The sequence below is a fragment of the Dama dama genome, chromosome 17 (assembly GCF_033118175.1).
Source record: "Dama dama isolate Ldn47 chromosome 17, ASM3311817v1, whole genome shotgun sequence".
Taxonomy (NCBI): domain Eukaryota; kingdom Metazoa; phylum Chordata; class Mammalia; order Artiodactyla; family Cervidae; genus Dama; species Dama dama.
In genome coordinates, this window is record NC_083697.1 from 32,816,689 (window position 1) to 32,843,222 (window position 26,534).

The window sequence follows — 26,534 nt, forward strand, 5'->3', positions numbered from 1 at the left end:
CAAGAATATTCTCCAACACCACAGTTGAAAAGCATCAATTCTTCGGCGCTCAAATTTTTTAGGCTATAAAAATATAATTTTAAGGATTGTTTGTCAAAATGCTCTGTTTTAAAATATGAATTTTATTTTTAAAAATCTATAAGCCATAGCAAATCAATAGATATGCTCCTGCCTGAAATATAGAAAATATCTGGCGCATCTAACCTGGCTGTATTATATTAAAAGAGAGTTCTACATTTATTTTATTACTTATTATGCCTAAAATCTTCAAAATTATGAAATTTTGCTTTATTTCAAAGTAAATAAAGCACAACACAAATGAGAAAACTTTCTTTCTGACATCAAAACTGTGTATGTACTTTAAAATCCATGCCTCTGTTAAGTAATTTCATTTGAAAGGTGGTCTAGAACACTTATCTTAGCAAAAAAAAGTGTTGTATAGCTCAGCACTCTTTCCTTTCTGAAACCCTCTGGGGTGCAGCAGGCTTCAGAGTTGCTGCTGACCCAAAGGAACAGGCTGTTTTGCAGCTACTCTAGTGGATAACGGTTTCTTCCAGGACTCCTCTTTTACCATCTGCTATTCTCTTGGTCGTGTCAGGCTGTGCTATTTTTCTGTGCTGTTCTGCTAGGTATTACGGTGTTTGTCTTTGCACACTAGACCCAAAGCCTTTTTTTCCTTTTGTGTTACATTCAGAGGTGCTAGAGTGGTGTAAGCTCCGTGCATTAGAGAGATTGGTGGGATAATCCTTTTACTTTTTATTTATAGCTCTGTTCCTTCTAGGATTGACAAGGATCTGGGCTTGGGAATCATATATCAGCCTATTTGTAATAATATCATCATCTTGCTTTGATTTGGTGCTTTATAGAGTGTTATAGCTTCATAGTGTGTTCAAGCTAAGCATCCCTAGTGAAGAACGGCAATAGTTCTCTGCTCTTTGTGTTGTAGTTTGTTAGAAGGAATCTGTATACCAATTAGCTAAGCACAACAAGATGACTTGCAGTGTTGGAAATATTCTAGTGGAAATAAGAATTAATCCTTTTTATTTATGTAACAAGTATTCCCAGGCTTCATTGTATTTTGGGTACTAAAGAGCGTCACAGTTATGTTAGTAACTCAAACATGTGCATATTGTCTCCTCCTGTTGATGTGGTGGAACTCAAGCCTTCTTCAAAGTTCTCCTTCGCAGAAGCTTTAGAAGGACTGTCTCAACCATGCTCCTGAACAAGTCTGTTTCCACTGAGACAGCTTCTGCTGCCCCAGGCACTTTAGTCTCTCACCAGATGGTGCTCTCTGCTGGGCATTTCTGCCCATGTACTCCATCACAGTGAAAGCTGCACGATAAGCTCAGGTGAAGTCAGGAGATAGTGCTTTTCTCTCTGTGTTATACTCCATTAGCTAGAAGGGTCTAAAAGGAGCACTGATTTTTTACCAGTGGTTTAATGAAATAGATCTTTTAGGTTTTTATCATAGCCATTTTGCACTCCACAGAACACAGGCATAAATCCATTGGGGGATTGTGTTGTAGAAGGCAAATTCAGTCAACAGAGAAGTAGTAAGCATTGCCACTCTTTTGACTGTAAGATTTTCTTACTGGATGTTGGTTATCATGATTAGCTGCTTCCCATAGGATTAGTTTTTGCGTTTACCTTCTGGTTGATTTGTTCTGTTAGTTCACTAGTCATTCCAAAATATGTCTGAATCTTACATGGACATAGCTAGTAACTCCCTGTTTCTATACCCTCAGCTCCAACATCCTCTACCACCCCAAGAAAGGAGACTTACTGTAATTCAATTTCTGTCTCAGATTACCGTTTACGATGAAAGAATCAACAAAGGTTCCATTTCATTTCATTCAGACATCAAAGTTCTGTCAGATGGTGTTTGCCTCTGTTTAATTCTTTAAGATCAGGTGGATGTAAAAGGAAAAGTTTAGTTTTATCGATTTTGTATTTTACAGTATTTGAGGGCTAGTTTTTAGTGGTGAGTTCTAGGAAATAAAAGATGTTTTCACATAGTAGGAAATCTTTGTGCTGTAGCAGCTTATTTTTGAATTTTGTTGTGGCACCTTTCTGGAGTGATGCCTGTCTAACTAGGAAGTCTGTCTTTGTTAGGGCCTAATGGCAGTGTTTCCAGTTTATTTCCAACCATTTATGGCAGGAATGGAATGGGTTTTAGCATTCTTTCTTCACTTCATGTAATGGCACCAGTGCAAATAAAACTCTAAGACTATTGGTAGTTTTGAGAATTGCTCTGTACTCACTACCCATGAGTCTGTCCTTACCTCCAGTATCTATCTTCCTGGGCATATTAATAGGGTTCTTAATAGGGTTCAGCTGAGGTTTCTTTCATATGCAGCGAGGTCTTTTCCTGGTTCTAATCTCTGCTGTGCTATATTTTCCAGAAATTCCCTGAAGTGGAATGAGAATGTGAATGATACCTTCTCTTAATTTCTGAAGAAAAAAAAAAAATGAAAGTCTTTCAGTCATGTCCAACTCTTTGTGACTATACAGTCCATGGAATTCTCCACACCAGAATACTGGAGTGGGTAGCAATTCCCTTCTCTAGGGAATATTCCCAATGCAGGGATTGAACCCAGGTCTCCCGCATTGCAGGTGGATTCTTTACCAGCACTGATAATTTGAGTCTATTTTACACTCTTCTATTGAGATTCTGGCAGGAATCTGATTCGATTCACCAGTCTGAGCTAGAATTTTGTCTTCTTAGCATTTAATCGCTATTTATTTAATTAATATTGCTTATAATGGTAATTGAGAGAGATTGGTTCCACTGTTCTAGAACAGCAGTGGTCACCTAGAACAACTGGCACACTGTTTTATGCAGTTAAACTACAAGTTTATGTTACTGGGATTTTATTCATTGTATATATATATTGTTTCAATAATCCATGCCTATTTTAAAGCCGTAATTTTACAAATATGAATTAAAAGTGAAATAGAGTTTAAGTTTACATCAGTTAAAAAAATAAGATTTTATAAATTTTTCAAATGATTACTCAACGTAAAAGAATTCCTATAAGAAACACTACTATTCTTGTTTCATATTATATTATTAGTGTCTAACGAAAGCAGGTGTTTTTAACTTCTCTGAAACAAAATCTTCAGTGAGTCATGCTTAATTTTGGTATTTTTTTATAGTGGATGTTAAGGAAGATGATTGTTGATTTCTCATGTCACAAATGATTTCTTTGGTGTTAAAGTACTGATCCTGATCTCAAATAGTAACTATAAAATGAATTGAGTTTAATTTTTGTTGTGTATTTGTTACTCCATGAAAATTTTACATGAATATCTTATAGACATAAATATCAAGTAATTAGACATTATCTAGTATCTGTTGGTGATGTTTGAATTCTAATTTAATTTCTTAAAATTAATTTAAGTTCTATTTAATTAAGTCATTTGTGTTAGACTTTCTCTAAATCATGCAATTCTGCCCTTCCTCCCTAATTTAAGTGGTAAGGAGCTGATTTTCATTACCCTTAAGGATTTAGGTTGTTGAGTGTACTGCCAAGAGCAAAGCTGTTCATATTGGTTGAGGTTATGATGGAGAAGGAAATGGCAACCCACTCCAGTATTCTTGCCTGGAGAATTCCATGGACAGAGGAGTCTGGCGGGCCATAGTCCAGGGGATAGTAAAGATTCAGACACAACTGAGCAACTTTCACTTTCATGCTAAGCTAGAGGTCCTTCTCTGGGAACCCTGGTTGACTTAGGAGTAGAATGGGATACAGTGATATCTTAGGTTATCTAAGTTATATCAGGGAAGAGTCTAGCATTTACCAGGGGAAACTCATTGACTAAGGTTATCCTTGCTTTAGACTTGAGTAAAGTTAAACTTTGTTTTATGATTTATATAAACTATCTCTCATCCTTTTTTTTTTTAAAGGATTTTTCCAGTGCAACTTTGAAATACAAGGGGATACATTTTGGCAACTCTTTGGGAAGACTCCTGTTACCTATAACATCAGGGCCTGGTCCTGGACAGTATGATATAACCCAGTAAGTTAAAAAATAGTATGCTTTTACTGTAGTTTTTGACTAATAATTTAGACTAGATTATGCTGTTATGAAAGGAAAAATCAGTATAAAAAACTTAAAGAAATGTTATACTTTAGGCTTTGAAGGAAAGTTATGAACAACCTCGACAGCATATTAAAAAGCAGAGACATTACTTTGCCAACAAAGGTCCATCTAGTCAAGGCTATGGTTTTTCCAGTAGTCATATATGGATGTGAGAGTTGGACTATAAAGAAAGCTGAGTGCCAAAGAATTGATGCTTTTGAACTGTGGTGTTGGAGAAGACTCTTGAGAGTCCCTTGGACTGCAAGGAGATCCAACCAGTCCTTCCTAAAGGAGATCAGTTCCGGGTGTTCATTGGAAGGACTGATGCTGAAGTTGAAACTCCAGTACTTTGGCCACCTCATGTGAAGAGCTGACTCATTGGAAAAGACACTGATGCTGTGAAAGATTGAGGGCAGGATGAGAAGGGGACGACAGAGGATGAGATGGTTGGATGGCATCACCGACTTGATGGACATGGATTTGGGTGGACTCCGGGAGTTGGTGATAGACAGGGAGGCCTGGCATGCTGCGGTTCATGGGGTTGCAAAGAGTTGGACACGACTGAGCAACTGAACTAAACTGAACCTATGTGAAAACTATTGCTTTTTCAGTCTGCCAGATCCTTTGCTACCTGTTTTACATGTATTAACTCATTTAATATTCACAAGTCTCTGTGTAGTTACTATTGTTGTGTCTATTATCAGTGAAAAATGAGTCAGAGAATAAATACCATATTTAATATCATGTAGCTATTCAGTTGCAGAACTTGATATATAGCCCATGTGTCTAAGTACTAAAATAGCCTCTCTTTAATTACAAGGTAGACAGAAGTTCAGGAAAAATATAAAAATAGGTGGCCCCAGGATTCTGTATCTTGTTCCTGGCTCTGGTGTCCATTCTTCTGACTAATGATAGATTGAGAAGGCTTTCTCACTTTGAGTCAGAACCTTAACATTAGGTTGAAGGCAATATTTACAAAGTCTAACTAGGAAATGCATTTCTTGTAAAATAACTGTCTTTATTTTTTTCATACTCTTATCTTAGACATGAGTACGATCTTGGACATGAGTCCATGGAGGGCAAAATTGAGTAATAAATACGATGTTGTTCTCAGAATCTATAACTGCTTTCCATGATTTAGTTTTTTTTTTTTTTTTATAAACAGGTTCCAGCTTTTGTGCCTGATCCTTTCTCTCTCATACAATGAATTTTCTCATAGGAAGTCCCACAGTGAATACCTCCAGTTAATTTGCTGGACACATTCAGATACATGTGTATACCGGCAGTGGACCTAGCTTAAACTCTTGCTTAAACTCCCCTGCTGCTGTTCATTCATTGAACAGACATGGTTTGAATTCTTGCTATAACCTAGTAATGAACTTAGTAACTGAGAAAAAAGAATAAAACATGGTCCTTGTTTTGGGGAATTTATACCCAGTTCTATTGTCCTTTTCTTTTTTCACTTTCCTAGCATGGGAGATATACAATGTATTTTTATTTTTTAGTAGTTACACTATAAGCTTAACATGTATATACAGCTTAATGGGATCTAAATTTAATCTTTGTCATTCCAAATAAAGCAAAGTCTGTCAAATGCTCTTAATGGTGCTCATTCCCTTGACATAATGCTTTTGTTAGTACTTTACTCTTCTTTCAGTTTGGCTGGTTGATTCCCTGTCTGCCTGCCTGTCTATCAGTTTTATTGAAGTTTTGTTAACATTAAACAAAAGTAACCCTTTTTGGGGTATGTAGTTCTGTGATGATTGTTTTCCATCCATTTCCCTACACATCTAACTGAGTACCTCAGGCATGACCAGTATTCTAATTATGTTGCTCTAATTTTGCTTGCTATTGTCTTCATAATGGTCACTTTTACTTCTCTAGCCCTGTCCTGCTCCCATTCTCATCCTAGTTTTTAAATGTTACTTTCTTTTTAATCTTTGTTATTTGTCTTGTGTCTTCCTTTTCTTCTGTTTGCATTTTCACTTTGCTAGTGGGAATGTGTCCGTATAGATTGCACTCCTAACTGCTTCAGATAGTTCATCATTTCCATAATTTGTCTACTCTTTGGTTTGCTGCCTTCACTGTATATTTTATTTGGACTTGTCTTGGTTCCTTCTGGTAGTCAATGCTTTCTACCATTTTTTCTTTTTTACTTCTTGTTTATTGATTGAGTCATAATTACTCTGGGAGATTTGATATGGTGTAAAAATGGAAGTACTTGCTGGATGGGAGGGGAGTTTGGAGGAGCATAGATATGTGTAGTTACACTAGAAGTATAGAAGAAACTATACAAGTAACTGTACTTCTCAATCCTCACCCCAATTCCCAAGAAGGCTAGTACTAAATATTGTGCTAACCATCGGACAGTGGCACTCATTTCTTGTGCTAGTAAGGTCAAGCTTAAAATCTTGAATGCTAAGCTTCAGCATTGTGTGAACCAAGAACTTCCAGATGATGAAGCTGGGTTAGAAAAGGAAGAGGAACCAGAGATCAAATTGCCAACATTTGCTGTATCACAGAGAAAACTAGGAAATTCCAGAAAAACAACTACCTCTGTTTCATTGACTCTGCCAAAACCTTTAACTATGTGGACCATAATAAACTGTGGAAAGATCTTAAAGAGATTGGAATACCAGACCATCTTACTTGTCTCCTGAGAAACCTATATGCGGGTCAAAAAGCAACAGTTAGAACAACTGATTGGTTGGAACAACTGATTGGTTCAAGATTGAGAAAGGAGTATGACCGGCCTGTCTGCTGTTACCCTGTTAGTTTAATTTATACACTGAGCACATCCATGAGAAATGCAGGGCTGGATGAGTTACAAACTGGAATCAAGATAGGTGGGAGAAACATCAACAACCTCAGATATGTGGATTGTACCACTCTAATGGCAGAAAGTGAAGAAGAACTAAAGAGCCTGTTGATGAGGATGAAGGAGGAGAGTGAAAGACCTGGCTTAAAAATAAATATTAAAAAAAATAAGATCATGGCCTCCGGCCCCATTACTGCATGGCAAATAGAGGGGGAAAAGGTGGAAATCGTGACAGATTTCCTCCTCTTGGGCTCCAAAAATCACTGCGGATGGTGACTGCAGCCATGAAATCAGAAGACGTTTGCTTCTTGGCAGGAAAGCTATGACAAACCTAGACAGTGTGTTGAAAAGCAGTGACATCACTCTGCCAACAAAGGTCTGTAAAGTCAAAGCTATCATTTTCCCATTGGTCACATACACTGTGAGAGCTGGACTGTAAAGATGGCAGGGTGCCTAAGAACTGATGCCTTTGAACTGTGGTGCCGGACAAGATTCCTGAGAGTCCCTTGGACAGCGAGGAGATCAAACCAGTCAATCTTAATGGAAATCAACCTTGAATACTCATTGGAAGGACTGATGCTGAAGCTGAAACTCCAGTATTTTGGTCATCTGATGCCAACAGTTGACTCACTGGAAAAGTCTCTGATGCTGGGAAAGATTGAGGGCAGAAAGAGAAGAGGGCATCAGAGGACGAGATGGCTGGATGGCATCACCAATGCAGTGGATATGAATTTGGGCAACTTTGGGAGATGGTGAGGAACAGAGAGGCCTGGCATGCTGCAGTCTGTGGGGTCACATGGAGTCGGACATGAGTGGGCAACTGAACGACAGGAAGATACATGTATGTGTGTGGTTGAATCCCTTTGCTGTTTACCTGAAACTATCACATTGTTAATCAGCTATACTCCAATACAAAATAAAAAGTTAAAAAATGTAAATATTTGACTATTCTAAAGGGAAAGATAGGCTTATAGGTTTTGTTTGTTCTTTTTTACTATGGGAAACAGACCTAAGTGATATGTGACTCTTTTGATATCCCTAATATAAATTTTTAATCCATGAAACTATTTGAGGTTTTGAAAATGTTTGTTGAATTTCATGTAAAAAAATCAACGAAGCCAGCATTTAATAGTGAACTGAGATGTTCTATGCATTGTTTAACTCATAGTAATGTGTAAAAAAAAAGTAATGATAATTATGCAACCTAAGCATTTGTTTTTATTTTTCTATTATCTGTTTTATAATCTGCTTATGTTCAATATAGCTCATTGGAAGTGTTTAATGTGAAACTGTTTCCCCAGAATTCTGTTTAAGAATTAGAAAAAATGTATGCCACCAAACACCTCACATATAATTATCTGCTCTAATCATTACCTTGAGAATTGGTTATTACTATTTCTAATTACAGAAGAAGAGTCAAATCTGAAGTTTAGAGAAGTTAGGCAATTTGTGCAAGGTCTCCTAGTTAGTAGGGAGCAATCTTAGGATTCACATCAGGCTGTCTGACTCCAGAACTGTTACTCATTGCTTACTTGGTTTATTATTCTCACTTGAGGTTGTGTAAATTTCAGGGAAAATAAGCTTCCTTTTCATTTTCAAAGATATTTCTTTATGCCTTTTTTTTCTGATTGTTTTGTGATATAAGTAGCATTAATTGTTTTTCCCTTGGGACTTCCACGATGGCTTAGCACGTAGAGAATCTGCCTGCAATGCAGGAGACATAGGAGGCACAGGTTCATTTCCTGGGTCAGGAAGATCGCTTGGAGGAGGGCATGGCATCCCACTCCAGTATTCTTGCCAGGAGAATCCCATGGACAGAGGAGCCTGGCAGGCTACAGTCCATAGGGTTGCAAAGAATCGGACATGCCTAAAGTGACTTAGCACTCACTGAGGATATATTGGCCTAACAACACCCACATGTGTTTATCATCAATAACATGATCTTACTGAATACTTTTTAAGCAGGAAATGTTTGTGTAAAAATATTCTCTTAGCTTATATAGACATTTATATATTTGAAATTGAGAATAAGGTTTTTTTTTCTTGATTTTTAAAGGAAAAAGGCACCTCATTATGAAAATGTAAACATCAAGAAAGATCAACAGCAAAATAGCGGCTCAAATCTCCGACAACTTTATAAAGTAAAAATATTGCAGGAGGAAAAAGAGGTAAGTTAAAAATTAGCCATTTCATCTACTTTCTAGATGTTAAGGTCATTGAATCTGAAAAAAAAGTTAGAGTACTCTTAGATGTACTCTGCCTGCTAGGTAGTTGTCATTTGGTGAATTTTGTGGAAGGAACTAAGGAACTGTATTTAAAATTTCCTTCAAGTGATCGCTATTTCTGCTTGATCACCTCTTGTGGTTAAAACACTCCATACCCCTGAGGCTTCTTGTTCCAGTAGCAGATTACTGTTTCTTTCCTTCCTAAACTGACTTAACTTTACCTGCTTGTTGTCTACTGAATTCTCCCTTTTTCTATGACTTCTTTTGAATCCGCCTTTAAATCTTTTCTTGTAAGGATAAATGTTCTAAATACGTTTGATTATTCTCAGTATTTAACTTCAAGATAACTTATCTTCCTTTGAGGTTATCTAGGGATCTTCAGTTTTTGACTTTTTCTCTCTTCAAGATAAGAGGTTGAGAACTAAGAATAATATTCTTGGTACAGTCTGAATAGTACATCGTTTTTATTTTCACTGTTCTAGGTAGTTTATATTTATGAATATAAAACTCTAAATGCCATTAACTTTTTTTTTGTCGCTACGCTTCAGTTTAATTATTTGGAACTTGTAGTCATAAAAACCTTGGATTTTTTGTAGTCACAGAAACCTTGGATTTTTTTTAAAGTTTATATTTAAACTTAAAAACTTGAAGGTTACAGGATAAACATTTCAAAATGGATCCATTTAGAGTAAGGATAAATGATTCTCAATTGAGAAATCAGTGAGTATTTCAATAAGAATTTTCTCTGCACTTGATTTCCTTGGTTTTCCACTGAATATTAATCAGCAGTGCAAAATACTGCTTATGGAGTTATTAGAAAAAGATACATTAACAGGGAAATAAAATGCAGTTGTTTTCATAGAATAATAATTATAAATCTCAAACAAGATAACAAAAGTGTTAATTAAGAATCATGAGAGAGATTGGTCTGTAGTTATATTGTAATGTGTTTGTCTGGTTTTAGTATTAAGGTAATACTGGCCTCATACAATGAGCTAAGAAGTATTCCTTCTACTTGTGTCCTCTGAAAGAGCCTGTAGAGAATTGGTATAATTTTTTCCCCTAAATGTTTGGTAGAATTTACCAGTGAACCCATCTGGGTCTGGTACTTTTAGTTTTGGAAGGCTGTCTTGATTTCTTTAATAGATTTAGACCTATTCAGATCATCTGTTTCTTCTTATGAGAATTTGGCAGTTGAACCTTTTAAGGAAGTGGTTTGTTTCATCTAGGTTATCAAATTTATGGGCATAGAGTTGTTTATAACATTCCTTTATTCTTCTAATGTATATGGGGCCTATAGTTATGTCTCCTCCTTCATTTCTAATATTAGTGATTTATGTCTTCTCTCATTTTTCTTAGTTTGCCAGGTGAGAGGTTTATAAATTGTATTGATCTTTTCAACGAATCAGCTTTTGGTTTTGTTGCTTGTCTCTGTTCATTTCTTATATTTAATTTCATTGATTTTTGCTCTAATTCTTATTTATTTTCTTGGGTATTATTTTGGTATTTAATGTTTTACTTGGGTACATAATATTTTATTTTGTATTTGCTCTTTTAAAATTTTTTCCTAAGGTGGTAACTTAGATGCTCATATCTGTTTTCAGTGGTATAAATTTCCCTGTAAGAGCTGTTTATCTTATATCTCACAACTTTTGATTGTTTCTGTATTCATTTTCATTTAGTTCAAAATATTTTAAAATCTCTCTTGAGATTTCTTCTTTGACCCATGTGTTATTTAGAATTGTGATGCTTAATTAATCTCCATGTATTTTGTGAGTTTCCATTGATCTTTCTGTTTTTGGTTTCTAACAATTCTACATGGTCTGAGAGCAGACGTCGTATGATCTCTAGTCTGTTAAATTTGTGAAAGTGTGTTTATGACTCAAAACGTGGTCTGTCTTGGTAAATGTTCTATATGAGCTTGAGAAGAGTGTATTCTGCTGTTGTTGGATTTAGTAGCATGTAGGTGTCAATTACATCTAGTTGACTGATGGTGTTATTGAGATCAAGCATGTCCTTATGGATTTTATGCCCACTGGTCTGTCTACTTCTGAGAGAGGATGAAGTTACCAACTGTGATAGTGGATTCATTTATTTCTCCTTGCAGTTCTATCAGTTTTTGCCTCATTTAGTTGATGCTCTTTTGTTAGGTGCCTACACCTTAATGATCATTATGTCTTTTTAGAGACCTGACCCCTTACCATTATGTAATGAATGACCTTCTGTATCCCTGATAATTATCTTTACTTTGAAGTATACTCTTTCTGAATAAAAAGCTTTCTATTTTGGCTCTGATGGTAACGAATCTGCCTGCAATACAGGTAGACCTGGGTTTGATCCCTAGGTTGGGAAGATCCCCCAGAGAAGAAAGGGATACCCACACCAGTATTCTTGTATGGAGAATTCCATGGACAGAGGAGCCTGGTGGGCTACAGTCCAGGGGGTCGCAAAGGGTTGGACACAACTGAGCAACTAACACTTTCACTCTTGCTTTCTTTTGTTTACTATTAATGTGGTATATTGTTCCCTATCCATTTACTTTACATTTATATGTCTTTGTATTTAAAGTGGAATTTTTGTAGACACGGCTTGCTATACAAGTATAGTGATATCTTTGATCCATTCTGACAATCTGGCTTTTAATTAGTGCATTTAGATCTTTGCCATGAATGATTATTGATATAATTGAATTAGTATACACTACTGTTTTCTGTTTGCCCTTTTTCTTTCTTTCTTTTTTTTGCCTGTGCCACACAGCTTGTAAGATCTCAGGAACCTAGGCCATGGTTGTGAAAGCCCAGAATCCTACCCACTAGGCCATCAAGGAACTCCCACCTTGTTGATATTTTTGTTGTACGTTTTTTCCCCCTGCCTTTTGTGGCTTTAATTATTTTGTATGATTCCTTTTCTGTCCTTTTTTAGAATATAGCTGTACTTCATTTTTGACTTTTTAAGTGTTCTAGAGTTTGCAATATATATTTATATATTTATAACTAATTCCAGTTTACTTTTTTTTTTTTTTTTCTAGTTTACTTTTAAATAATACTGCACTACTTCATGGGTAGTGTGAGTACCTTGTGATTGAAAAAAAATTCTAGTTTTTCCTTTCCATTGCTTACATCATTGTTGTCATACATTTCACTTATATTTAAGCATACAGAAACGTATGTATATGTATGTGTATATATATATATACACATACATAATTGAATAAATTGTTGCTATTATTTTGAGGAAAATAATTATTTGAGAAAAATAATAATGGCTCTGTTAGACCCATAAAGAATAAGAAAAATAAAACTTTTTGTTTTACCTTTACTTATGCATGCTTCAATTCTCTTCCTTTATGCAGATCCAGATTTTGGACCTGTATTACTTTCCTTCTTTTTAGGAAACGTAGCATTTCTTTTAAGGCAAGTCTACTAGCAACAAATTTCGTCAATTTTTGTTTGTCTAAGAAAGTATTTCTCTTTCATTTTTAAAGGATAATAATTTTTTCATTTTTAAAGGATAATAAAGGGTGCAGAATTCTAGGTTTTTTTTTTTTTCTCTCAACACTTTATTTCACCCTACTCTCTTCTTGCTTGCAAAGTTTCTTTGGAGAAGTTAAGTATAATTTTTGTTCCCCTTTATGTAAGGTGTTTTTTTCTCTGGCTTCTACCAGGGTTTTTTCTTTATCTAATTCTGTATTTTGAAGATGATATGCCTAGGTATAGTGTTTTCAACAGGTATCCTTGTTTTGGGTACACTGGTGTTCTCTGAGCTTTCTAGATCTGTGGTTTGATGTCCAACATTAATTTGGGGGAAATTCTTGGTCATTACTTTTTCACATATTTCTTCTGTTCCTTTTTCTCTTTCTTTTACTTCTAGTATTACCATTTGTTATTGTTGTTTGGTCACTAAGACATGTCTGACTCTTTTGCAATCCCATAGACTGTAGCCCACTAGGCTCCTCTGTCCATGGAATTCTCCAGGCAAGATTACTGGAGTGGGTTGCCATTTCCTTCTCCAGCGGGATCTTCCTGACCCAGGAATTGAATCCACATCTCCTGTTTGGCAGACGGATTCTTTACCACTGAGTCACCTGGAAAGCTCAGTACTACCATTACACATATATAAAACCTTTGGAGGTGTCTCCCAGTGTTTGGATAGTCTGTTTTGATTTTTTCCCCCCAGTCTTTGTTCTCTTTGCTACTTAGTTTTGGAGGTTTCTATTGATATATCCTCAAGGCTAGAGATTGTTTTTTCAGGTTTCTCCAGTTTACTGATAAACCTACAAAGGCATTTTTCACTTGTGTTCTTGTTTCTGGTCTCTAACATTTATTTTTAAATTTTTCTTTTTCTTTTAGGATTTTATCTCTCTTCTTCCATTGCTTATCTATTCTTATATTCTGTGATTTTTTTCCTGTAAAGGATAAATTAGCCTGTTAATCACACATATTTTAAATTCCCAATCTGATTGATTCCACCATCTCTGCTGTGCCTGGTTCCCAGTTGTGTTGCTTACTACCTCTTCTAAAGGAGTTTTTGTTTTCTAATATTTGGTGTAATTTTTTCTTGATAACTGGATGTGTTAGTCAGCTTGGGCTACTATAAAAGAATGCCATAGACTGGGTGTCTTATAGGCAACAGAAATTTATTTCTTATAGTTCTGTGAGGCTGAGAAGTCTAAGATGAAGGTACCAGCAAATTCATTGCCTATTGAGGGCCTGTGTCCTGCTCATAGACATCTTTTTGTTGTGTTTTTGCATAGTGGCAGGAGCAAGGGAACTGTCTGGGATTTTTCTTTTTTTAAATAAAGACACTAATTTCATTCATGAGAGCTCTACCCTCATGAGTGAATCACTTCCCAGAGGCCCTACCTTCAAATACCATCACATTGGGGGAATAGGTTTAAATGTGTATCTTGCAGGGACAAAAACATTAAATCTCTAGCACTTGACATGATTTATCAGGTAAAGAAACTGATGAAAATATGCCTTTTGTAATGTAGTCTGGGGAAGGAGGAGTGTTCTACAATCCTATGACTAGCTCTTAGTCTTTTAGTGAGCCCATGTCTCTGGACTGTGAACTTCACAAATGTTTCTCAGTGTTTTTCTTTCTCCTTAGCTGGAATAGCATGGCTAGTGTGGCCTGGAGTTGGGTATTTTCTTTATTTTGTGTGGAAGGCAAGACTGGATTTTTTTCTTATACCAGGTTTACTAGATGCGAATAATAATGCAGCAGTTTAGACTGTGGTTAATGATATTCTCCTGAGAGCAGGCCTTGTTAAAATAAACAGAGTGTTCTGGTATATTTCAAAATGATTCCTTTTCCTCTGTCTCTGCCAGAAACTTAAGGGGATTTTACTCCAGTATTTACTGTGAGAATCTAAGTTGAGCTCCTGGAGTAGATGAGAATTGTGGGGTCCTCCTCTATGGCTGAGACCCTGGAGTTTTTAACTTTCAGACTTGTCTGCACTGAGCCTCCAGCAATACATCAAATACAGTTCAGATTTTCCTGCCTTGGCAGTGGTTCCCACAGTGGTTTCTACGTGTGAGTTTCTGCTCTGGTAAGCTGTGACATCTTGCGTTGGCTTGTCTGTCTTTCCAGTCTTGGGGGCAGCCATTTTGCCCTGTGTTCTCTGCTCTCTCATGGATTCAAGAAGAGTTTGATTTTTCACGCTGTTCAGGTTTTTACTTGTTGTCAGGGAAGAGTGTCAACATTAAAGTTTCTTACTTGTGGGACTGGAGGCTGGAAGTCAGGAAACAAATTTTTTAAACAAAATATTTTTTGGCAATGACATCAGCAAGATGGTGAACTTGGAGTCCCAACATTCTTCTCTCCCCATAAAATAGTAACACTCAATAAACAACTATATCCTGATGCAAATAGCTCTGGGAAAGCTCTGCAGTACAATGAAGAAGCTACGGAGGCCTCAAGGAGCTTCAAAACTAAAAGGATGGTCACGTAGAAAATTGTAGAAGGCATTTTGCCTGCATGACCTCATCCCTCAGTCCATAGCTAAGTTATGAAAGATATACAGAATACTTTATCTAAAGTAAAAGTTCAATTATTAAGACAAAAGAAGAAGAAAATCACATCAGAAAGGTGATTTTCCCCATGCATTTTTCTCTCTGTGCCTAGAAAAAGATCCCATGGGAAAGGGAGTGGGGGTTCTCTTGGAGCTGGTCTGGTATAGGCACATGCCTACTGCAGTGGTGTTGCCAGTGTCTGAAATGAGGACGCCCAGAGAACTGGCACAGAGCCAGGGTCTTGGCCTTGAATGGTGGGTGGTGGATCCAGCCCTGGGGCATTAGTAGCGGAGGCTGTGGCAGTTCCTTCTCCACGGGAGGCATAGTAACATGAAATAGAGGCAGTTGCATCAACTGGCTTCTACTAACTTTGTGTTCTGTTCTTGTTTCTCTTGGTGTTGTTTATTGGAGATTTTTCTGGTTTTTTAAGTTAGCTTGTATCACTGTAAGCTTCCCTGTTAGGCCTGCTTTGGCTTCATGCCATAGGTTTTGGATTGTCGTGTTTTCATTTTCATTTGTCTCTAGGTATTTTTTAAAATTTCCTCTTTAATCTCTTCAGCAATCCATTGGTGACTCATAACATACTGTTTGTGCTCTTTAAGGTTTTTTCCCTATAGTCGATTTCTAATCTCATGGTGTTGTAGTCACAAAAGACGCCTGATATGATTTCAGTTTTCTTAAATTTACCAAGGCTTGCTTTGTTGCTGACCTTATTGCTTTAAATATTTTCTCTGTATCTTTAATTTTTGCCATTTTACTTGCAACCTGCCTTGGCCTGTTCCATTTTGAGTTAATCCTGTATGATGGGACTCTTGGTGCTTCCTGGACTTTGATGTCTGTTTTCTTTCCCAGGTTAGGGAAGTTTTCAGTTATTATGTCTTTAATAGTTTCTCAGGCCCTTTCTTTCTCTCTCTCTCATTCTTTTAGGACCCCTATAATGAGAATATTTATGTGTTTGATGTTGTCCCAGAGGTCTTTTAAACTGCTCTCATTTCTTTTCATTCTTTTTTTCTTTCTCCTTTTCAGTGGCAGTGATTTCCATTATTCTGTCTGATCCATTTCTCTGTATCCTTTAGCCTCCTCTTAATTCCTTTTAGTGTATTTTTCATTTCAGTTATTGTGTTCTTCATCTCTGATTGTTCTTTATATTTTCCAACTCTTTGTTAAACACTGTGCACCTGTTTTCTCAAATTCTTTGGTCATCTCTACAATCATTACTCTGTAGTCTTTCTTGGTAGACTGCCTGTTTCCACTTTACTTAGTTCTTCTGGAATTTTATCTTGTTCCTTTGTCTGGAACATATTCATCGCTGCCTCATTTTGTCTAGGTTGCAATTTTATTTTTATGTGTTAGTGTTGCAATTTTTAAAAAAATGTATTTTTATGTACATTAGTTAACATTTCTCAACCTTGTAGAAGTGACCTTCTGTAGGGGATGTCCTATGTGTCTTAGCAGCACACTCCCCTCTTATCACCCAAGCTATATGTTGGAGGGGTTCCTCATATGAGGGCTGGTGTGTCCTTATTTGTAAGTGTTCGGGTAGGCTTTGCTGGCCCCTTGTCCAGTGGGTTGCCACGCCCCACCTTGTGTGGGATCTACCGGCTGTTGTTTAGTGGAGTCTGGTCACCACGTGGTTAGATTCAGGACCCTAGGGGACCCTGGGGCTAGTACTGCCTCAGTGGTGGGCAGTGTAGGGTCCTGAAGACTCTGAGACTGTCGCCTGCCCACTGGTGGGTGATGCCTGTTCCTGGGGTTAGTGCCAGACTCTTGGCAGGCAGAACTGTTCCTGGAGCCTGGTGGTAGGGCCCAGGGATCTCAGAGCTTGTTTCAGACCATTTGTGTGTATGTGGGGGGTTCTTCACACAGTTGGGTGTGGGATCTGGAATGTCTTGGAGCTTGTGTTAGCCTGCTTGTGTTAGCCAGCCCACCTGGTCCCAGGGTAAGGTCTGGCCTGCTGTAGTGGGGTGGATCTGCAAGCTGTGGGATCATAGTTGTCTTGTATATGGTGTTTGCCCCCTGATGCATGAGGCTTGTCTAGAGGCTAGTGTGGGCTTCCCATAAGGAAGGGGGCAGTGCCTGCCCACTGGTAGATTAAGCTGGTCTTAACCTTCTGGTGGGCAGGGCAGTGTCTGGAGGTGATCATGGGCTCGAGAAGTCTTTAGACAGCCTGTCTGGTGATGAGTGAAGTTGTGTTCCTGCTCAATTAGTTATTTGGCCTGAAATGTCCCTACACCACCTACAGGCTACTGGGTGTGGCCAGGTCTTGGCACAAATGAGCTAGGATGGCAGCCAGCAACAGCATTGTTACTACAGTAGATTGTTCCTAAGAATGGCGACCACCAGTGTTTTGGTTCTCCGTGTGAGCCATAGCCACCTGCTAGCTCCATGGGAGGCTCTCCAGGGCTAGCAGGAAGCTCTGGCTCAGGCTCTTAGAAAACTGCTGCTTTTTCTCTGGAGTCCACCTTGTCTCATGGTTCCTTCTTTATGACATTAGTTGTAGAAGATCTTTCCAGGCTTTTTCCTTGACGGTTGTTCTGAAGATAGTTGTGATTTTGGTGTTCTCATGAGGGGAGGTGAGCTCAAGATCTTTGTACTCCACTATCTTGCCCCAACCTTAAAATTTACTTCTTTTTCTTTTAGAGGTTTGCTTTGTTGGAAAAAACAGCTTTATTCAGATGTAGTTCATGTGTAATACGATTATCTAAAGTATATAGTTTCATGGTTTATTATGTCCTCAGAGTTGTGCAACTGTCACCACAGTCAATTCTAGAATGTTTTAATTCACCCCAGTAAGCGGTCATTTCCATCCTCCTCCAATCCTCCTAGCTCTAGGCCATCAATAATTTATTTTCTGGCTCTGTAGATTTGTTTCTCTGAACATTTCATAGGTATGGAATCATACACATTTGTCCTTTGTTGACTTCTTTCATTTGGCATAGTGTTTTCTAGGATGCAGCATGTATCAGTGTTTTATTTCTTTTTGTGGCTGAATAATATTACATTGTATGGATATACCACATTTTGTTTATCTATTCATTAGTTGACACACATTTGGGTCATAATCACTTTTTGGCTAAGAAGAAAAGTAGTAAGTATAGCAATATGCTAAGTGAAAGCATAAGAATAATGCCATGAACATTTGTGTATGAGTCTTGTATGGACATATGTTTTCAATTCTCTTGGGTAGGAATAGAATTGCTGTATAATAGTGTAATTCTAACTTTTTGTGGTACAAACAGGTGCACTATTTTACATTGTGATCACTGAAATGTGAAGGTTCTAATTTCTTTCCACCATTGCAGCACTTGCTATAGTTTTTCTTTTTGATTATGGCCATCATAATAGGTGTGAAGTAATATATTTTTGCAGTTTTGATTTACATTTCCTAAACATTAATGATATTGAGTATCTTTTCATACACTTATTGGTCACTTGTATATCTTCCTTAGAGAAATGTCTAACTAGACTTGGCCCATTGAAAATTTTTATTGTCTTTTTGTTACTGACTTTTAGGAGTTCTGTAAATTTGATTTGTTTTTCTCTTAACTTATGATTAATTTGAATAGCGTATACAAGAACTAACTTACTTCTTGTACATGAAATCTTTTTAAAAAATGTTTTTATCTTGTGTCCCCAGTTAAACCATTATTCTTAGAGAACAGGACTCTTTCATTGTACTTTCTTTCTTCCTTTTTTTTTTTTTTTATATTCCTATGGTTACAGGAGTAAGATAAATAATGTTTTTTGAATGAATGATTACAAATCTGAAAAATGTGCAGTTTTACTTTAAAATATTTATTTTCTCTTGCTTCCCACTTATAATATTGCCTTAGAAGGATAAATTTTAAAGCAATAAAGTAATTAGGCAAGTAAATGCTCTAATATCTTTGGATGTAAATATTTTCTGATGGTACAGCAAAATACAATATAATAATATGAATTGTTGTTGTTTGGTCGCTAAGTCATGTCAGACTCTTTTGTGACCCCATAGACTGTAGCCCTCCAGGCTCCGACTGGGTTTCCATTTCCTTCTGCAGGGGATCTTCTTGACCCAGTGATCGAACCCACTTCTCCTGCATTGGTAGGGGGATTCTTTACCACTCAGCCACCTGGGAAACCCAATAATATGAGTATAAACATGAATATTCATAACTCAAATATAAATATGATAATATGAATGATTGTGATTTTTATTTATCATATACTTGAAATCTATTTAATTCTGTTATATGCACAATATTATTACAATATATCTTTTGAATTTATTCTGGCATTTGACTCTACTGATAAATTCTATTAAGAAATACAAATATATCTCTAATGGTTTTGTAATTCTGTGAATACCTTAAAAACACCTGAGTTGTACATTTTAATGGATAAATTATATGATATAATATACAAAATTATATCTCAATATAGCTGATATATACATGAGAAAAGAAAAGAAATCCAAATATTAACTTTTATTCAACCTGAATGTTTTCCATAGGAATATGTCTTGCCTTGGCAATGAAAATTCTTGTTAGTATTCTCTTTAATGTTAACAAAGTCTTTAATATATACAAATACTTAAGTTATTTCTATTGAGACTCTTTGATTTGGTAATAAAAGACTTAAGAAATTGCTGTAAATAGCTCCTGATCATTTAAAAAATCTGAGTAAAATTTCACTGAAAGTGAAAGTGAAGTCGCTCAGTCATGTCCAACTCTTTGCAACCCCATGGAGCCTGCTAGGTTCCTCTGTCCATGGGATTTTCCAGGCAAGTGAAAGTGAAGTCGCTCAGTCATGTCCAACTCTTTGCAACCCCATGGAGCCTGCTAGGTTCCTCTGTCCATGGGATTTTCCAGGCAAGAATACTGGTAGGTTGCCATTTCTTTTTTCAAAATTTCACTAGGTGGCGCCAATACTTTGAGTCTTTATTGACAGAAAACATTTATTTGTTAATTTCCCATATTCATTAAAATAAAAGGTTAAAAATTATGTGGTATGAAAATTTGCCTTGTAGTTATCCTGAGCAGACCTAAATTGGAAGTTTTATTTCTTTGGAAGTTCTGCCAAATAGAAATAACTTGGAACCATATATTTTAAAATGTTATTTAAATTCTAGTTGCAGACTGAGTTATAGATTTTTCATTTCACTTATCTATTAATATATATAAATATAATATATAAATATAAAATATAAATATAAATTTATGAAAACTGTTAGAATTTTAAAGTTATTTTAAAATTGTAATTAATAAACTTGGTTTTCCTGTAGAGTATACCTAAAAATAATGTATTTGTCTTAAGTAAATATTAGGTAGGAATATCTACCTAAGATATTAAATAGAAATCTTCAAGTAGAAAGTTGTAGTATGAAATAAGTAAAAATACACCAAAAAGATTAATAACGACATAAGCAGCAGAAATAATATATAGCCTTTTGTGACTATTTTTGAAGTCTGTCATTACAATAATTCTAATGATTTTCTTTTATGGGTGAATGGTTCCAATATTTCTGACACAAAATTTCACCTTTTCACTTTTCACTGCTAGCCTTTAATATTTATTAAACTACCTGATTAGTGGGCACTATAACAGATACTTGGTAATTTATTGCAGCTAGAAATATGTAGTGGTTACCTTGAAAGAAATGAACTTTGAGGATAAACAAACATTTAGGAAGATTTGCAGAAAATTATTTTCTCCCCAAACACAAATTAATTGTTTGAATTATGGTTACTGTATCTAGAAATCTGAGTGATCACTTTTCTTATTTTTTAAGATATCTTTTCCAAGTTTTAAGTTATGGATTTCAAAGAGAAAAAAAAAAGATGTCAAGAAAGGTTGGAGGAAAAGATAGAATCATTAAAATATGAATGGAGAAAATTGTGAGAAAAGCAGTGAAGTTGAAGTTGGAAACATTTTTTTTTTTATTGCTTAAACAGTGGTTCAGTATCTTTTAAAAGAGCATCTATCTTCAAGTGTAATTGTATAATAGTTTGTACTATTATTAGTGAGTTTTATATATACTGAAGTCGTATTTGTGGGAAAAATCTAAGAACTATGTAAAATAAATAAAGCTTTCTTAGATTAATTTGTATTTTAGTGGTAAAGGGTTCAGGTTTTGTAGTCACACTGCAATTTCTTGCTCCATTACATACTAGTTGTGTGAGCATGGGCAACTTCCTTTGCCATTCTAAGCCTATATACTTTTCCTTCTAAATTTCTAAAGTATGAATAATAATATATATAAAGATGTCATTGTGAAAATTCAGTGAAATGTGATCACACACACACACTGCTTAATACGGTGTTTGGCATTTGATAATACCATTCTGTGACTAGAAAGATGATGAATTTTACAAAGTTTTCTGAATCAAAGGACTTACACATTGATGGATGATACAAATATATAAAGAATTATAAAATGATATCCAAATAAGGTACAGTGAGACTTCAGAAGAGAAAGTCACTGATTCTGCTTGGGGCATGACATAAGTCAGGAAAGAATTCTAAAATGTGTTTGTGTTTTGAGTAATGAGTTAGTGTTTGTCAAATGGAGTAGAACATTATAGGCAAAGAGGATGTGCAAAGCCATGAAGTTTCAAGCAAAGCAGTTTTTATTTGGGTAATAATGAACTAGTAAATATTTTAAACAGAAGATTCATGAACAGTTTTTTAATTTCAGGAAAATAGGACAGTAAGCTGTGAATCAAATGGATGGAATGTGGGGAAAGGGAGGGAGGGAGAAGTCATGAGGTGATGTGTAGTGATTCACATAGTGGATGGCTGTGTTAAGATAGTGGAATGAGAGGGTAGCGATGTATACCTGGATGTTAGCATTGATTTTTATCTGGTGGTTAATTTGATATGGGAAGATGACTGGCAAAGTTGAGGATGACATAGATTTCTCATTTAAAATACTGGGTAAATGGTGTTGTACAGAGAGAAAATATAGAAAGAAAGCTTACCACACTGTGTGTGTGTGTGTGTGTGTGTGTGTGTGTGTGTGTACATAATACTGGGGGATCACATTCTTTTATGCATCTATTTGTTATATAGGTAGAAATGTTTTGAAGATAGTTAGAAAATAGAGAAAAATTTGGACTGGAGGTTTAGGAATTAGTCTTTGGGTTAGTTATGTAATTCATAAAAGGTGAGGGTTGAACCAGGGAGATTGATAGCATTTAATGGATAAATGGAGGAAAAGGGATTTAAGAAAGGAACAAGGACGATTAAAAATGGTAGGGACAAAATAGGGAGGAGTGATCTCATGGGGGCCAGATCAGGATTGTGTTTCAAGAAAGTAGCTGCCCCCTGTCTTATATACTTTGGATAAGTTAACAAAGGTAAGAACTGAAAATGGTCCCCTGAACTTTGCAGAAGTTTGAGATCAGTGGTTGCTTTAGTAAAGCATTTCTGATTGACTGGGTTGAAGATAGCAGGGTGGTGGTGGACTGAAGAATGGATCGATGGGAAAAAATAGGATTCTATGAATATGTTTAAAATGAAAGGCAGAGATAAGCTTTTATCCAGTTTTTTTTCCCCCTAAAGGGAAGACACCATAATTATCTGCATATGCTATTTCAGTTCAGTTCAGTTGCTCAGTTGTGTCCGACTCTTTGCGACCCCATGAGCACCAGGCCTCCCTATCCATCACCAACTGCTGGAGTCTACCCAAACCCATGTTCATTGAGTCGGTGATGCCATCCAGCCATCTCATCCTCTGTTGTCTCCTTCTCCTCCTGTCCTCAATCTTTCCCAGCATCAGGGTCTTTTCAAATGAGTCAGTTCTTTGCATCAGGTGGCCAAAGTATTGGAGTTTCACGTATGCTATTTACTTTTTGTTAATTTAGGATTATTACCAAGATAAAAGCTACGTTAATGATTTTAAATAACCTGATAATAATTAGGCTATTAATATTTTAATTCAAGAAACATTTATAGAAGTGAGTATTGTATGCTTAGCATTACACTAGTTGCCTTAGGACTTCAGAAGGTTAAGAAAAAAGTTTATTTTTTATTTGCCTTTGGAGACACAAATTATGTAGAAGAAACAATTAGAGAAAAATATATGGTATTCTCTCTAACTTTTGCTGAATGAATGAATGAATGACATTAATCTATGAAGGCTGAAAACAGGGTGTGTGTGAAATATGGAGATATACAGAATGTTGTTGTGTAGTCACTAAGTCATGTCTTACTCTTTTGCGACCCCATGGACTGTAGCCCACTAGGCTCCTCTGTCCTTGGGATTTTCCAGGCAAGAATACTCGAATTGGGTGCCATTTCCTTCGCCAGGGATATACGGAGTGAGATGGGCCTTAATACTTCTTATCTTGACATGCAAAACTGTTACAGTCTGACCCTTTACTACTCCAACTGCACATATCATAATTCTTCTACACGCATTCAGGACTTGAGTCATGTTGAATTGTCCCCTCAGCCCCTACCTCTCGCTCTGCATAAACTAGTCTTTCCCCTACAGTGCTCCCTTTCTCTTCATGCAGCTGACTCCCAGTCACCAGTGAGATTCATCTCCTAGTTATCTCTGCATACATCAATCACGGCATTTATCATACTATATTATAATTGTCTGTTTCTGCCAAACCATGACATTCTTGAGGGGTTACGTCTTATTGAATTTAAATCCCTAACATGTTGTAGACTAAAAGAATTATTGAATGAATGAAAAAATCATGTTAAACTATCTCTTAAAGGAAATGTTGGAGAACAGATGGATGGAGAGTAAGCAGATGAGGACATTTTGAGTAGAAATAGAAAACAACGTTTGTATAGATGGCAGACTAGTCTGATTAATCTAAGTGAGATTGTTTTAGTGAGTACTGAGAGAGCTCTAAAGATGGAAATAATGGAGAGCTTTAATGCAAGCTGGAAATGTCCAGATTCCACATAAATTGTAATAGTCATTCTTAAGCAGGAAGATGTAGAAAAGTTTTTCAGGTTTTTTATTCTGATAGTTGTATATTTTACAGACTCCCATTTTCAAGTCTAATCTGTTCCTAAAAACATATTGGATAGCAAATACTTGGGTGGCAGGAACCTGTGTTCTGTTATTTAATGTGACAAAAAAATAATACAACCAACCCATGCAAAATTGTACATCAATTTCCCAAAATACTCTTAAACAGCTATATAACAGTCACACAAGAATTTCAGCAAGGTATTTAAAACACCAGTTACCTAATTAAGGAAACAAAGCATTTATTGATCACATCTATATGTTTGTGTGCAGTAGACAATAATACTCTTTTATATCAGATATTACTTGTGAATTTGCAAAAGCCTATTCTGTATTGTAAATAAATAGTAAAATAGTATGTTTTAGATACTAAAAGTATCTAAATTTTCTGGGTTGATTGTATCCTTAGCCACCTGACAAAAGCACGATCTGGGACCAGTGAAGCGCTAAGCTTGGGGAGCATGGGAGGGAGTGGGAATGCGCTGAGTCCAGTAAGGTGCCCTAAACCAAAGAGTAGTGATCACATTAGGATGATAGCTGAGATAGACTGCAGACTGCTCTGCACTGTCCGCCTACATTTGTTCAGGGCACTGTTTTTGCTGGCATGCATCTTCAGATTCATTATAATAAGTTCCTATTTACGTATTGAATTTGGGGTAAGATATTTGGCATGTCATTATTTAAATATTTGCTTTCAGGTAGTGAAAGTTTGAATAGTGATGTAGAACCTGTTTCATTGGGTTCTTTTAAAAATGAAGTGAAGTAGATGATCTTTGTTGTGGACTGAGAAGTTTTTTGATTTGCTAAATCTTATTATTCTTAGTATATAAAAAAATGGAGAGTTCTTTCTTACATTAGTATTTTTTTAAATATCTTTTTTGATGCTTCTTTCATTAAAGTAAAAAACACTAAAAACTATAGTATGGACTTTGTAAAAGTCTGATGTGGGTTTGAATTCTATTTTGATGTTTGTTAGCTGTAGGCCCTTGGGCAAATTGTTCAACTATTATGAGGCTCTCTTATAAAATAGAGACTATCTCATAGTTTGTTGTAAGAGTTAATTGGAACAGTGAAGGAGGTATGCTTATTAGAGTACTGATTATAGTGATAAATACCTAGTACTCAAATACTCCTTTTTTGTAAAACTAAAAACATAGCACATTTAAAGTCAAAGTACCTGGAAAACTTTTCTTTTGGATTATATCTTACTGATACATCTTCATTTAACTTTAGTCAAAGTAATATATTGGGTTTTTATAGTTTAAAATTTTTTTTCTCTATTCATCTGAGCCATTGTTTACCCCTCCCCCCAAATTATTTTGTTTTTTACTGTAACAAAGTGTTTATAAAAGGAACATGAGTTCTGTGATAACCATAGCAGTTTTGTTCATTGTTGTGAATATTCTCCAAACTGGTGACAACCTAATATTTATCAGTATGTGAGTGGTAAAATAAATTGTGAATATTTATACAGCATAATACTATTTAGCAATAGAAAGAGCTAACCATGGAATGACTTATTCACAAAACTTCATGGTGAGTCTCAGGATTATTCTCCTGAACAAAAGAAACCTGATACTAAAAAATTACTATATGATTTCATTTATATAAAACTCTAGAAAGGACAAATTAACTGAAAACAAATTAGCTGTTGCCTGTGTCCTGGAGTAGAAGAATTATCTGGAAGGTGGTACATGAAAACTTTGTGGTGATAGAAATATTTTGTACTTTGATTATGGTGATGGTTACAGAAGTTTTGGATCTTTTAAAATTCAAGAGTTTACATTGAAAATGGGTGTATTATATGTTAGTAAATGACATTATAGTGTAAATTATATGATTTATATAGTTTACTGGAGTGTAAACTGTGAGAAGGCATAGATTTTTGTTGTTGTTCATTGTGATGTATCCCTACTTCCTAGAATGGTCCTTTTGTGTATTTGATGAGTGAATTGATAAATCTGATAGATATTTAAATACAATAAGCTATGAACATTTCCTTTTCAGTATTTTTTCCTACAGTCTTTTTTCCACTTGTTAATCTTGTCTGTTTTTCATATAATAATGTATTAGTTGATATTTTCCAAGAATTTCTATGAATAAAAGGATCCAACTCCACTAAAAATCTTCTTGACATATTCAAAGTAAAGGGAAATTTATATCTGTGTATCTTTATCAATGATTTAGAAAGAAGAAATTGTGATATTCCTAAATACTTACGTAAAGGGAGTTCTTTTCACCAGGATTAAAATCCACAGAAGACTTACATTCTCTGATGTGAGAGCTTTGCAGCCACGTATTTAGTCATGCTCTCAGAGCTTCCGTGGTAGCTCAGACAGTAAAGAAATCTTCCTGCAATGCAGGAGACCGGGCTTTGATCCTTGGGTCAGGAAGATGCCCTGGAGGGAATGGCAACCCACTCCAGT

At 35.9% G+C, this 26,534-nt stretch overlaps 1 protein-coding gene across 1 annotated transcript in view; it reads left to right on the forward strand.

Annotated features, from left to right (window-relative positions):
* The window catches only part of STPG2 (sperm tail PG-rich repeat containing 2), a 355,392-nt gene that overhangs the window by 30,170 nt on the left and 298,688 nt on the right, over positions 1-26,534 (forward strand). The window contains exons 5-6 of the mRNA XM_061164741.1: positions 3,908-4,020; positions 8,958-9,069. Of these exons, the coding sequence (XP_061020724.1) occupies positions 3,908-4,020; positions 8,958-9,069 (225 nt within the window). The remainder of the gene's footprint in view (positions 1-3,907; positions 4,021-8,957; positions 9,070-26,534) is intronic.